The sequence below is a fragment of the Bubalus bubalis genome, chromosome 5 (genome assembly GCF_019923935.1).
Source record: "Bubalus bubalis isolate 160015118507 breed Murrah chromosome 5, NDDB_SH_1, whole genome shotgun sequence".
In the NCBI taxonomy this organism is placed as follows: Eukaryota; Metazoa; Chordata; class Mammalia; order Artiodactyla; family Bovidae; genus Bubalus; species Bubalus bubalis.
In genome coordinates this window covers 12,535,181-12,548,921 of record NC_059161.1, presented here as the reverse complement: position 1 = coordinate 12,548,921, position 13,741 = coordinate 12,535,181, and the positions used below count along the sequence as shown (strand labels likewise).

The 13,741-nt window shown below is 38.5% G+C and overlaps 1 protein-coding gene across 4 annotated transcripts in view; it reads right to left on the bottom strand.

Moving 5' to 3' along the window:
* The window catches only part of KCNK2 (potassium two pore domain channel subfamily K member 2), a 229,851-nt gene that overhangs the window by 67,965 nt on the left and 148,145 nt on the right, over window positions 1-13,741 (bottom strand). For all 4 annotated transcript variants that reach the window (XM_045165653.1, XM_045165654.1, XM_045165651.1 and 1 more), the window contains exon 4: window positions 2,073-2,233. In XM_045165653.1, coding sequence (XP_045021588.1) covers window positions 2,073-2,233 — 161 coding nt within the window. The remainder of the gene's footprint in view (window positions 1-2,072; window positions 2,234-13,741) is intronic.

Below are 13,741 nucleotides of genomic sequence, written 5' to 3'. Positions count from 1 at the left end.
GATGAGAGAGTGGGGGGGGGTGGGGAGAGACAGATACTGAGAGAGAGAAATTGACTGAGATCGATGATTGATGGATCTGCAAAGTTAACCTATATATACTGTTTAAATTATTTTTTATTGGCGTGTAGTTGCTTTACAATATTATGTACTGTAGAACAAAGTGAATCAGCTATATATATATATACACACACACATGTGCACACACACACAGACACACATACACACACACATACTGCTTCTTTTTTGGATTTCCTTCACATTTAGGTCATCACAGAGCTCTGAGGAGAGTTCCCAGAGCGATACGGTAGGTTCTCATAAGGTATCTATTTTATGCATATAACCTATACGCACTGTTAACAGCAAATTAGCAAATGAGAATGGTATTCTATTCTTTTATAATTAATTTTCAATTATCTTTATGTAAATATATTAGGTATAATATGAATAACTGAAAATAACAAATGCTAATAATGATGCTACTTTACTTTTATATAGCTTTGCAACAGGCAAAATAGTTTCTAAAGTACATAACATTTGCTCAGAGAACCAAATTTCAGATTTACATCATTCTTTGTTTTCCTAAACTACTTTTGAAATATTTCTATTCTACAAGCAAACAACTGATTTCGGGCCAAACACAACCTAGAAATACATGAAAACTGAGAAAACTGAAGCATAAATTAAATATCCACTGTTGATAATAGATAAAATCATTAATTTCATGGAGACTTTTCCCCTCTCCCACCACATTTTCCTATCATTGTTCAACTGATTAAAGCGAAATACTAGCAGACTTGAAGTCCACAGTTGATTCCCATGTGAACTAGACAAACCATCTCACTGTTCTACGACCTTAAGCTGTACAGCTAAATATACAAGATATGATATGTAGACAATGAGAAGTCTTCAACACCTCTAAGCTAGAGCTGCCCTCAGAGGACCCACACTGTTTCACCTCTGAATTTAATATGAAACATGTGCATGCATGCATGCATGGTAGGTCGCTTCAGTCGTGTCTGACTCTTCGCAGTCCTATGGACTGTAGCCTGCCAGGCTGCTCTGTCCCTGGCATTCTCCAGGCAAGAATACTCGAGTGGGCTGCATGCCCTCCTTTAGGGGATCTTCCCAAACCAGGGATCAAACCCACATCCCCTGCGGCTCCTACATTGCAGGCATATTTTTTATACCACTGAGCCACCAGGGAAGCCTCAATATGAAATATATCTAATGTTAAAACTGGAATTCTAATTTCAATTGAAAACCGAACACTCAGTGATCTTATTTCATCAATAGTTAAATACTCAGACTTTTTATGAAAAGATAAAACATTATCAAATAATAAATAAAATGTAATAGTAGTGACAGAAGTAACAAAGCATCTATAATCTGACTCTCAAACACAATTATTTTCTTCGTTCATAATTTTCAAGAATAAAAGCTTGTCATCATGGTATTATTACTATTTTTCACTTAAAATTCTAAGAGCATTTTCATTTTATTTATTTTTTCTACTGACTATCATACACCCACGAACATCTTCATATTTTTGGTCCTACTAAATTGCATACCTTAGTTAAATTTCTATCAGCAACATTATTAAAATAAGTTATAAGATCCCCTTTATCATGTTTGCTATGTATTATTCAATCCTTCAGCAAAGGGCTAAGGTTTACTAGCTATGTTAAGCTTTCACTTAGAATATCTCTAAATCTCAGAGTAATGCCTCATCATCAGTACTATTATTCATAAAAACGGCAAAATGGAGATTTAAGGGTAAAATAACTAGCTTAAGTGAATATAGCTAGGATACAATCCATTTGGAATTTGAGCCCAGGACGATCAGATTTCTACTTTTCTTCTGTATATTTCGCTTTTTCTCATTCATTAATGTATTCGTTCAGAGAAGTATAAAAACAACTATACAGTGAGTTATTTGCAAAAAGAGGCTCATGTAAACTGTTATACAAAACCCAATAACTTACATCTCACTATACTGAGGTGAACAGAAAAGTTATAATATTTTTGAAAAATGAGACAATTAACATATGCAGTTAAATGGCTATCATACTCACAATAAATGTATCTTCCACTTTTGCAATTCCTTTTCCAAATATGGTCCCTAGTTGATCTCCAACTCCAGCCAACAGAAAGCCAAAGAGGGGAATTCCCAGTAAGGCATAGATGATACAGAATATTTTCCCCCCTTCTGTGCGTGGTGAGATGTTTCCAAATCCTAAAAATACAAAGAAGAAGAAGAATTCAGTTGTTTAGAAATGAGTAATAGTTTAAAACATATGACCTCAAACTTGATTCAAAAATTTCCAAATATTATAAAATATCAGTCCTAGATTTCAACTAATTAAGAATCCCTTTATACCACATAAGCTTTTAATGTAAAATCTTCTGATAAACAAGCACTCTAACAATCTCCAAAGTATAGCTAATGTTCCAATTAAACTAGATGATGAAAACTGAGGGAGTAACATGCACAATAAAGTCAATATTTTCATTCAATTTACTTCTACCTCTCCGTGCTGCCAATGCTGTGACTACAAAGCTTTTGCTGCCATTTATTAAGTGTGTATTGCCTTAAGAGTATTCAAATATGCTTAAATTATTAAACATTTAATAACAACTTAAATTTTTTTTTTCATTCAAGTATCTACCAAAAAGCAGTAAATGAAAACTTAAAATTATCAAGCCCGTGAATTACAAATTGGCACTTGCCATCTACATTTACAAGGATTAAATCATGTGCAGCTGTTACTGCTGATTTTCAAAATCCCCTGCTAGGAGTTCAGAGTAGAGAACAGAAATGAGGTGCTCTGTGCTCTGGGGAAATCTGGCAGAACAGGTCTGCATATAGTTAAGACATTTCCAGGAGCCAATTTTATGAGTCAAATTTTTGTATCTTTTCATGTCTAGAAAAGCACTAAAATCCTTAAATCTTTCATGGCGATGACTACTCCTTGTGACTAGCAGAAACCTGCAAAAAAATAAATAATGTGCTTAATTGCATATACTCCCCCTTCACCAAAATCACATATATACTGACCTTCCCCCCTACCTCTTTGGAGCAGCTTCTCAGAGCTATCTGAAAGGCTGTCTCTCAGGCTATCATCTCATTTTCCCCCACATAAAACTTAACTTGCAACTCTTATGATGTGCATTTTTTTAGTAGACAAACCTTTTTTTTAAGCCTCCAGTTCAAAAGCTGCCTTACTACTTCTCAGACCCTCTTACTGCTTGGAGAATATGATGTAAGCTGTCCACGCATTTAACTCATTTACCTTCCCACGCATTTACCTTGCATCTGCTCTTGTCTACTAATGCTTTGGAATGCTGAGCATCAGGGCAATATATACAAAGATCCATCCAGGGCATGTGTGAAGAAGTCCCAGAAGTCTTGTATCAAGGTAATTTGAAGAAGGAAAGGCCATCACAAAAGTTAGGTAGAATGTTTAACCTGGACTGTTTGGAAGAGTAGCATTTCTTAACACCATCCAAGCTGGAACTCAACCATCTCAACCCTGTCTTCTATTCTAGCATCAATAAGCAGAATACCAATAATAAGAGACTGTTTCGACCTGGATTCTCTGATTATTCCAGAGAGTCCTGCTAAGATTCAACACTTTTTTTATTGTCTCTCCAGATGAACAGAGGAGCCTGGGGGACTACAGTCCATGGGGTGGCAAAGAGTCGAACACGACCGAGCCACTGAACCACCACCACCACCAGATGAACAACCATGTGACCTGAAGTGGGCCAAGCATCTGAGTTATCCCACATCATCCCATTTTCTCTTTCTGCTGCTGCTGCTAAGTCACTTCAGTCCTGTCCAACTCTTAGCAACCCCATGGACTGCAGCCTATCAGACTCCTCCATCCATGGGATTTTCTAGGCAAGAGTACTGGAGTGGGGTGCCATTGCCTTCTCCGATTCTCTTTCTGCAGAAAAGGATAAATATCTTCAGAGTTACAACCATGAGAAGTAACCTACCACCAGAAAGGATCAAGGGTCAAAAAGAAAAGATACAATTAAAACAAATACTGACTGGGGCATCACTAAAAATAGGCTCTACCATTTAAAAAATAAAAAGCCTAAGTGTCAGAGGGCTCAATTTGATCTGCCCCACGCGAGTTAAAAGGACATAAGAAACAAGACTCCAACTTTTCATCCATCACTGACAGATTCGGCCAGAAGAAACCAGAACATCTTCAGAAAAGGGGACAAAGGATTTCCTCAGAAATCCTGTGTAGGTCACCGCATGAGATGGCCCCCAATCCAAAGAATTCTAGATGTAAAGAAAGCCGATCTACCTTTCACTGATCAAAAGACAGAGACCAGTTCCATGTGGCATCTCTGTACTTCATCTTTATTATCTCCAAAATTAGCAGACGGGAGAATGAAAGGAGTAGGGTTGAGGGAGCCTGATGTGACTCTTCTCGGAGTCTGTTCCTGCTTCATCTTCCAAACATGAACCTTCTCCCGATAACATTACGCTGATCTCTCCTGCTCAACCCATGCCTCGGAGGTGGAAGCCCTCATACAGGCACCCAGTGCACACACACACAAAGCCACCGAGCAGTTTTCTGACATTAAGGACATGCCAACAGCGCCCCGGACATTTGCCCGAGTGAGAGGATCACATGGCTGTTCAGGGAATGTTCCTCGTGTTTTCTTCCCTGTCTTCCATAAAAAAAGAGCAGTCTTCACTCCACGCATTTACCAGGTTTTAAGCAGTGAGTAGACCCTGGTTAAATGACTTGATACTATTAATGGACTTATGAAAAGTATCTATTGACTCTAAGCAACACAGCCTGCCAAGCTTGTAAAAGATTAATTTTAGTGATTGTCTGGACTTCCTGACTCTTTCCCTTGGTTAGTCAGCAGCATCTTCCTTGCCTCAGGGTGAAACAGACTGTTTTGGCAAGAAGAAAATGGAAAAGAAACAATATTAAGTTTTGTTGTAACTCCTAAATTAAGGTGTTCACACTCAAAACGCTTCGCCTGAGGACAGCAGCTGTCAGTTTACAGCATCACATATGCTTGGCAATAAAGTTAAAGGACTGGCAGTCGATCCAGCTTCCAAAGAGCTTAAGGGCACAGACTAGACTGAAGATTGAAGGGGCCTGACTGTGGAAGAGGTTGGGTGGGGCAGAAACCAGAGGACAGGATCTGGGAGGAGGCCAGGGTTCCACGGTATCTTGATCCTATCTTGAGAGATCAGTGGTTAAATTCTCAGGAATTCTATAAGTCAGTTGACTTCACATTGATAAACTGAAATCAACTACAATAGACATATTTACACCTCAGAAATTGTGAAGCACTACAATTTAGGACTTCTCCCTTTTCAGCTACTTAATATTTACCAATATACTACAGAATAAGAGCCAAATTTAGGAGACTGTATATAGTCTGTGCTAGAGATCTGAATGGAAGCCAAACCAATGCCTCTAGGCCAACCGCTGACATTTATAGGACTATATCATCAGAACAGCGATCATCTTGCCTTCACATCACTTTCAGGGAAGGGCCTTCTGCAGAAAGCTGCCGTAGGCCCATTGTTAGTGGAATACCTACTTGAGGCCCATATATGCCACCCCCATCTAAATCGCTCCAAGTGGACATGTCACTTTTATGACAGAATTTATTAATACTACATATAAATAAGACCCTTTTCAAACACTTTGCACACTTGCAATTATATAAATATTTGTAACAATTGATTTAATATCTATTATATATATATATATTCCTCACTTGACTGTGAGTTCCATGAGTGTAGAGATTGATTTATTATAGATATATATTTATTATTCCATGAGTTTATCATTTATGAGTTTCATGAGTACAGAGATTGATTTATTATTTATATATGTTAATAATAAATAATCATGCAAAGTGCTGGACTGCATGAAGTACAAGCTGGAATCAAGATTGCAGGGTGAAATATCAATAACCTCAGATATGCAGATGACACCACCCCTATGGGAGAAAGCGAAGAGGAACTAAACAGTCTCTTGATGAAAGGGAAAGAGGAGAGTGAAAAAGCTGGCTTAAAATTCAACATTCAAAAAACGAAGATCATGGCATCCAGTCCCATCACTTCATGGGAAATAGATGGAGAAACAATGGAAACTGTGACAGATTTTATTTTGGGGGCCTCCAAGATCATGCAGATGGTGACTGCAGCCATGAAATTAAAAGACGCTTGCTCCTTGGAAGAAAAGCTATGACCAACCTAGACAGCACATTAAAGAGAAGAGACATTACTTTACCGACACAGGTCCGTCTAGTCAAAGCTATGGTTTTTCCAGTAGTGATGTATGGATGTGAGAGTTGGATTATAAAGAAAGCTGAGCACCAAAGAATCGATGCTTTTGAACTGTGGTGCTGGAGAAGACTCTTGAGAGTCCCTTGGACGGCAAGGAGATCCAACCAGTCCATCCTAAAGGATATCAGTCCTGAATATTCATTGGAAGGACTGATGCTGAAGCTGAAGCTCCAATACTTTGGCCACCTGATGGGAAGAACTGGTTCAGTGGACAAGACCCTGATGCAATAAATATTTTGCAAGTTTTCAGTACAAATTGATGGAATTTATAAAAGTAATAAAAGAAAGTAAAGAACCAATAATAGCTAAGAATATCTGGGGGAAAATGAGGTAGGAAGATTTGTTCTACATGATATATGTGCTGTGCTGTGCTTATTCACTCAGTCATGTCTAATTCTTTGCAGTCCCATGGACTATATAGCCCGCCAGCCTTCTCTATCCATGGGGATTCTCCAGGCAAGAATACTGCAGTGGGTTGCCATCCTCTCCTCCAGGGGATCTTCCCAACCCAGGCATGCAACCCAGGGCTCCTGCATTGTAGGCAGATTCTTTACCATCTGAGCCACCAGGGAAGCCCCTACATGATATCTACTGTACAGCTATTTAAAAAGCAATCTGATTAAAAATCTGTATAATTTCTTATAATTCTTTAAAAGTGATAAACAGAAAAGAATTCTTATCGTGACAAAGGGTGACTATCTCGAAACATTCAATATCATACTTAATATTAAAGAACAATAAGAGGAATCCCCTTACAGTCAGGGGGAAAAATGCCCATTTCACAATTTACTTTTTTTTATTATTCTGAAAGTTCTAGCAGGCATAACGGCAGTAAACATATAAAAGGAATGATTATTATAAAGGAGACAAATAGATTAGTTGTAGGTGGAATTAAATATCTAGTAAATACAGGAGAATATTAAAAATTATCAAATAGGTAAAAAGTTCAGTAAAATAGCTGAATACATGATAAATATGCAGAAACCAACAGCATTATACTACTTTAGCAAAATCTCAAATTTGCTAATTGAAATGGAAAAATACCTTACTTTTAATACAAGGGAATTATGAAATACCTAAAAGTAATCTTATCAAGACATATGGAAGAGCTTTAGAGACAGTTTGGGCTAGTGTAGAGTGAAATGCAACAAAACAGAAAAGACTAGAGTAAGGTTAGACATAGCACGTTTTAAAAGCATCATAAATTCAAAGTTGAATAATTATACAATTAATAAGGCTGAGAAAATTGATTATTATTTTGAAGAAAAATTCACCTAATATAAAAATAAATACCATGCGGATGAAAGATACAAATAACTTAACCAAACTAAACTACCTCCCTATTGATCCCCTCTGATTATGTTTCTTCCTTTGCCTCAAATGCATACCTTCCTCCTCCCACAACTCTTCACCTGGTTGATCCTTAAGATTCCATCATTATTTAGGTTAGAACTTAATTTCTCCAAGACGCCTTCCTTGAGCCCTCACTATACAGCCCCAAGGTCGGGCTTGGTCCCCTCCTGTATACACATTCCCTTTATCCTAAGAATCATCTCACTAGATTGTAACCATCAGTTCCATAAGTAGAAGTTCTGTGAGGGACCATACCTTGGTCCTCATTGCAGCCCTAGTGCTCTTCCTTTGGCCATCTAAAGTAAATATATTCTGGGATTCCCTGGTGGTCCAGTTGGTTAAGACCCCACTGAAGGGAGCATGGGTTTGATCCCTAGCTAGGGGACTAAGATCCTGCATGCTGAACTCACAGTACAACCAAATAATAAATAAGATAAAATTTAAATAACAACAACAAAAACAAAGCTCAATTCTAAAAAATAAAATTTTCAAAATATATATTCTTCCTGAAACTCCCTTTCTACTCTCTGCCCCTCACTGCAAGCCCTCTCTTCTTTCTATTCAGGCAGTTTCCATTTTTCAAATGTTGGCAATTTCAAGAGTACTTGATTCACTTTCAGAGCTTAGACCTAAAATGCCTTCAAACAGCTGGTTTGTTGTGGCTCTCATGAAATGGTGGGGTTATGGAAAGATGTTCACAAAGGAATCCCTCTCTTGATTCTCGTTATTCCTTCAAAATCTCCTCTGTGCCTAAGTTGTTAGCAGAGGTTTTTCTTTATTGTGTTGACTTCTGAATAGTACATTTCCTTTAAAAATAATCAGATTAGCATGTTTAACTTCCCTCCCTCTGGTAATTCAGGATTTTGTTCTTAGTGGATGAGTAGCAGATAACTATCATTTTCACTCACTTTCTCGTGCCATATTTTAAAAAGATTTTTAATCAGAGGATAATTGCTTGACAATGCTATGCTGGTTTCTGCCATCCAACATGAATCAGCCATATATGTGTGCAACCAAAAGAGCCACACGTGTATGTGCATGGCTGGGTTGGGCTCTCTGTGTTATACAGTAGCTTCCCACTAGCTAGCTGTTTCACGCATGGTAGTGTAAATCCCGTAAGATCCCAAAGCCATATAGCTCTGCAGGCAACGAAGCAGATCCCCCGTCCACGACAGTCCTTCCATTCTCCTCCTCTGCTTCTAGATGGTTCTTCTGCCACTACCTCAGGCCATCCAAACAGCCTGACCATGGTCTTTTCTCCACCAAACCCATCTCATCACAGTTCATTCTCCCTGAAGCACAGTTAGATGTTTATACTCTGTAATCTGTAAAACCCTTAGCTGTTCCAAGGCCTTTATTTAAAAATCACCATTTCTATTTCCCCAAACTCCCTGTTATGCAAGTGTACTCCCTTCAGTAACACCAGAGTCATCATTACTCACTGAAAAAACTTAGCTCGCCTTTTTTGATTCCTTACATTTTTTATATTGTTTTCTCCTTCTAACTCGTAAGAATGTGGGCCCTTCAATCGTGATTTGAAATCTTTTCTGTCCTTTCTGTCCCCCTCACACATCACTTCCAATATATGGTCATTCCTCTCCCTTTCAGCCAGCTGTGATCTTGCTTCTTTGAACATCCATAACACTTGCTATTTCCTTTTCAGGGATTATGTATGACTTTTACATGAATTCCTGCCATTTGGTTACTTGCTTTTGTCTTTCTTCTGGATGACAAACTTCTTGGGAGCAGAGATATTTTTCTTTCCTTTACATACAAAAATGTGTAGTGCTCTGCTCAGAGCAGATGCCCAAGAAAATATATTGAATTAAGAAGAAACATCTATGGGTCTTATTAATATATTTTAATTAAATAGACATCCTCAGATCTAAATAGTTCTACTGTACTTTTTTACTCCTTTTAGTTTTATTTGGAGCTGACAAGTAAAAAGAGAGTTCTATACCTGTGCAAACTGTATTGTTTAAAAAGTAACCCCTAAAAGTAACAATTAAAATGATATTTTAATATAAAACAACTTACACTATTTTAGATGAAGAAAAATATCAATAGAGTAGGGTATAAGGATAAAATACTGGAGGTAGGATAAGAAGAACAGGGTAAATTCGGGGTGTCCTCTGTTAGCAACCTAAGAAAAAAAGGAAACTATTCAGAAAACAAAGTGAAATGATAATCACACCTGGTCTTTTTTATTTATTTGTTTTCTAATGATTTTTTTTTCACGTGGACCATTTTTGAACCTGTTACAATATTGCTTCTGTTTTATGTTTTGATTTTTTTGGCCTCAAGGCATGTGGGATCTTGACCACGGATGGAGCCCACACCCCCTGCAATGGAGGTGAAGTCTTAACCACGGGACCACCAGGAAAGTCCTACACCTGGTCATTTTAAAAAAGTGAGTCAAACCCACAGCACTGACAGACAAGCTAACCAAACACTAAATAAGAAACAGTAGTTCCAGAAAAAAATATGATTTTAATTAAGAGACAACTAAACAATGTTTTGATAAAAGAAGTATTCATTTCAGGACTTTAACAAAGTAGTACATTGTTCTTCTAGGTCATTGCTTTTAAACCAAGGGTGCAGATCAGAATCACAGAGAGAATTTTAAAAATCCACCCCAGAACACCTAAATTCTTATCTTCCACTGGGAGAGGAGGGGATTCTGTTCATCTATTTTTAAATATCTACAGATGTGATTCTGATTTACATTCTGTGACATGGGCATGGTTTTGTGGGTCTAAAGCTATTCAACATGGGGGGTAGGGCTCTTCAGGAGAAAAGAAAGCAAAATTAGGAAGTGAATTGTATGTAGGATGACCATGATCAGAGTACCTCTTTTAGATGAGCTATGGCATTACTTTATTTTCATTACCAAAAAAAAATAAAATAAAATAAAAATAAAATAAATGTCATTATCAATGATAAAAATAATGGCCAACACTATTTATTCACACACACACTCTTTTTCTGTCTCTCACTACATCACAGATACAATGCTACTCCCTTCATGAAACTGAAAGTGTTAGTCACTTAGCCATCTCTACTCTACAACCCCATGGACTGTAGCCCGCCAGGCTCCTCTGTCCATGGGATGCTCCAGTCAAGAATACTGGAGTGGGTAGCCATTCCCTTCTCCAGGGGATCTTCTCGATCCAGGGACTGAACTCAGGTCTCCTGCATTGCAGGCAGATTCTTTACCATCTGAAGCTCCAAGGAACTGCAGGCACTTCACGTGTGTATACACTCCATTCAACTTTCACAACCCTATGAGAGAAGTACTGCTAATTATCTTCACTCAGAAACAAACAGGTTTACTGAAGTAATGTGTACAAGGTTAAACACTGACTAGACTTTAAGGCTGAAATTTAAACTATTAATCCAATCGCTTACAGCAAGTATTTAGAATTAAGGATCAAGGCTACAAGTATCATCCCTAAAACTTAAGGGATTTCTCAGTTAAATAACCAGTGAATACGAACCATCCCTGGACATACTATTCCTCCAGTACTTGCTGATTTACACAGACTGGGAAAGAATGCATAGGAGCATCAGAACAACTGCGTCAGCTAAAGGAATTAAATTTTGACCTTTTGTTTCACCATTTCTATCACCAGCTTTCCTCTTGGCCCAGAAGCCACCGGCCTGCAGTTCAAACAGTGCTTCACAAGATGGCTCCCTTGCTATCTTTAGTTGCAACTTACATCATAAAATCCTACATCACAGTTGAATAATGGCAAATCTACAGGAGGCTCCCTATTTCTTAAGTTGCTTTTTTATTTTTTGCTAACAAGACACAGTTATAAAACTCTAAAACTGCAGGTAAAGGTTGAAGGGAAATTCTCTTGCAAAGTAATCTTGCCAAAGAGCAGCAGTCATCTACCTGGACATTGTTTCTAGTTTTTCACTTAATACATTGGAACTGCATCCTTTCTCCTCTCACTGATTCAAATATGTGGGAGGAAGGAAAGAGATCCAGTGAGGGGAGTGGGAGCAAGACAGCATATTTAAGCAGCGCTAGAGCTTCAACCACTGGTGAGAACAGCCTAGACCACACGGGTCAAGGGAGAAGTAAAACATCTCACCTCAACATTCTTCTCAGTCCCCATATGCCCCTCCTAGTGAGAGCATCTAATTGTCCTGGATTAGATTCTCAGTGTTCAAAGATGTGCATTTTGATAAAACATGACCACTAAATGTTGGTCAACAATTTCATCTGAAGCTCAAGCCAATAAACAGAGATCTGTTCAAGGTGTTATGAAATGATATTTCTATAAATGGCAGCAAATTCACGTGCTATTTAACTGCCTCTTATTATCTGGTTCTCCTCTTATCCCAAGAGGGGAGAAAAATGATCCAACAGCATCAAGGAAGTGGCAAACTATTTCTTAGCAAGTAATCTGAATAACTTACATTTTCCTACGCATATAGAGACTGTAATCAAGAATCTGAACTATGATAAATGCATTTTCTGGAAATCATACTTTAAAGGTTATTGTTAAAAGAATTTTCCGATAAGAATTTTAGTATAATTGGATGTTATCTTCCTGGTCATACACAGGATCAAATGACAAACCATCAAAGCAATAAAGAAAACCATACTGTCTATGGGAAAACATTCTGTCTTGGACCAACCTCTGGAAAACATTCTGTCTTGGACCAAACTCTGGTCTGGCTCTTCTGAGTTCTCTTTTGACTAAGCCTTGGGCTCCCATGTCCTTTTTTATAAAGTTCAGTTCTAGTAAGAATCCTGTTGAAGTTCAGTTTATCCAGAACTGTGCCCCCCACCCCCATTCTCAGTATTTGATCATCTTTTTTCCTTATCCTTCATCATTGCCCAGGTGATACCCAATCACCTCTGACAGGCCTTTAGCAAGAGTCCTGTTAGGGGGACTTCCCTGGTTGTCCAGTGGTTAAGACTCTGCGCTCCCAATGCAGGGGGCCCAAGTTCGATCCCTGGTCAGGGAACTAGATCCCGCATGCTGCAACTGAGAGCCCACGCTAAGACCTGGTACAGCCACATTAAAGAAGAAAAACAAAATTCCTGTTAGGGTGGCTTGATGAAAATCAGCCCCTTGTGTTTCCTCATGTCATGTCCCCTTTTAGTCACTTTCTATTTATGGATTCCCACCCTGTGCTCTTTGGCTATAAATCCCTACTTTGCTTTGCTGTATTCAGAGTTGAGCCCAGTCTCTCTGCCTACTACAAAACTGCTGCAGTGGCTCCTACACCTATCACATGGCCTGGATGACGTCTGCCTTACCGCTCTAATGAGTGTTACGGAATAATTGTTTTTTAACATTATAAGCACTAAAATGATAAAACTATACAATACCTTTAAAAAGAATACATTAGACATAATAAGTGTAATTTTTTTCTCTTTTTCATTTTAGAGAGTTGGATCTTGGAGGACAGTGATAATCTGAACTGCCAAGAAAGCTACACTATCTTTGATATGCAATAATTTTCCTCAACTGCAAACAGACTCACTCAAATCTCCCTTCAAGGATACAGAGGGCAATATAGCACAGTGATTCAAACTGCAGGCTCTGGAGCCCCAAAAAACTGGGTTTGAATTCTAGCTTTGCCACCCTGTTACTGAGGAAGTTACTAAAAAAATTTTTGAAAAAACACTGTGCCTCTGTTTTCTCATCCGTGCAGAGTGATAAGGCTTGTGTGATATACTACACAGGAAGGACATGCTGTGGTGCTTGGCACATGGCAAACAGTTGGTGAGTATCAGCTGGCCAATGCCACTTTCCTGCCATAAAGCTGGCTCAGGTACTGCCACTGGTGCTCTGAATAAGTGTCCATCTCACACACAGCTCGGTCGCTCAATCGTATCTGATTTTTTGTGATCCCATGGACAGTAGCCTACCAGGCTCCTCAGTCCATGGGATTTTCCAGGCAAGAATACTGGACTGGGTTGCCATTTCCTTCTTCAGGGGAATAAATGTCCACTGTTGATGAAAACAACGGTGATAAAGATCGTGGTGCTTATGCTGACGCTACTTTTCCCACTGAAATGTGTTTAGA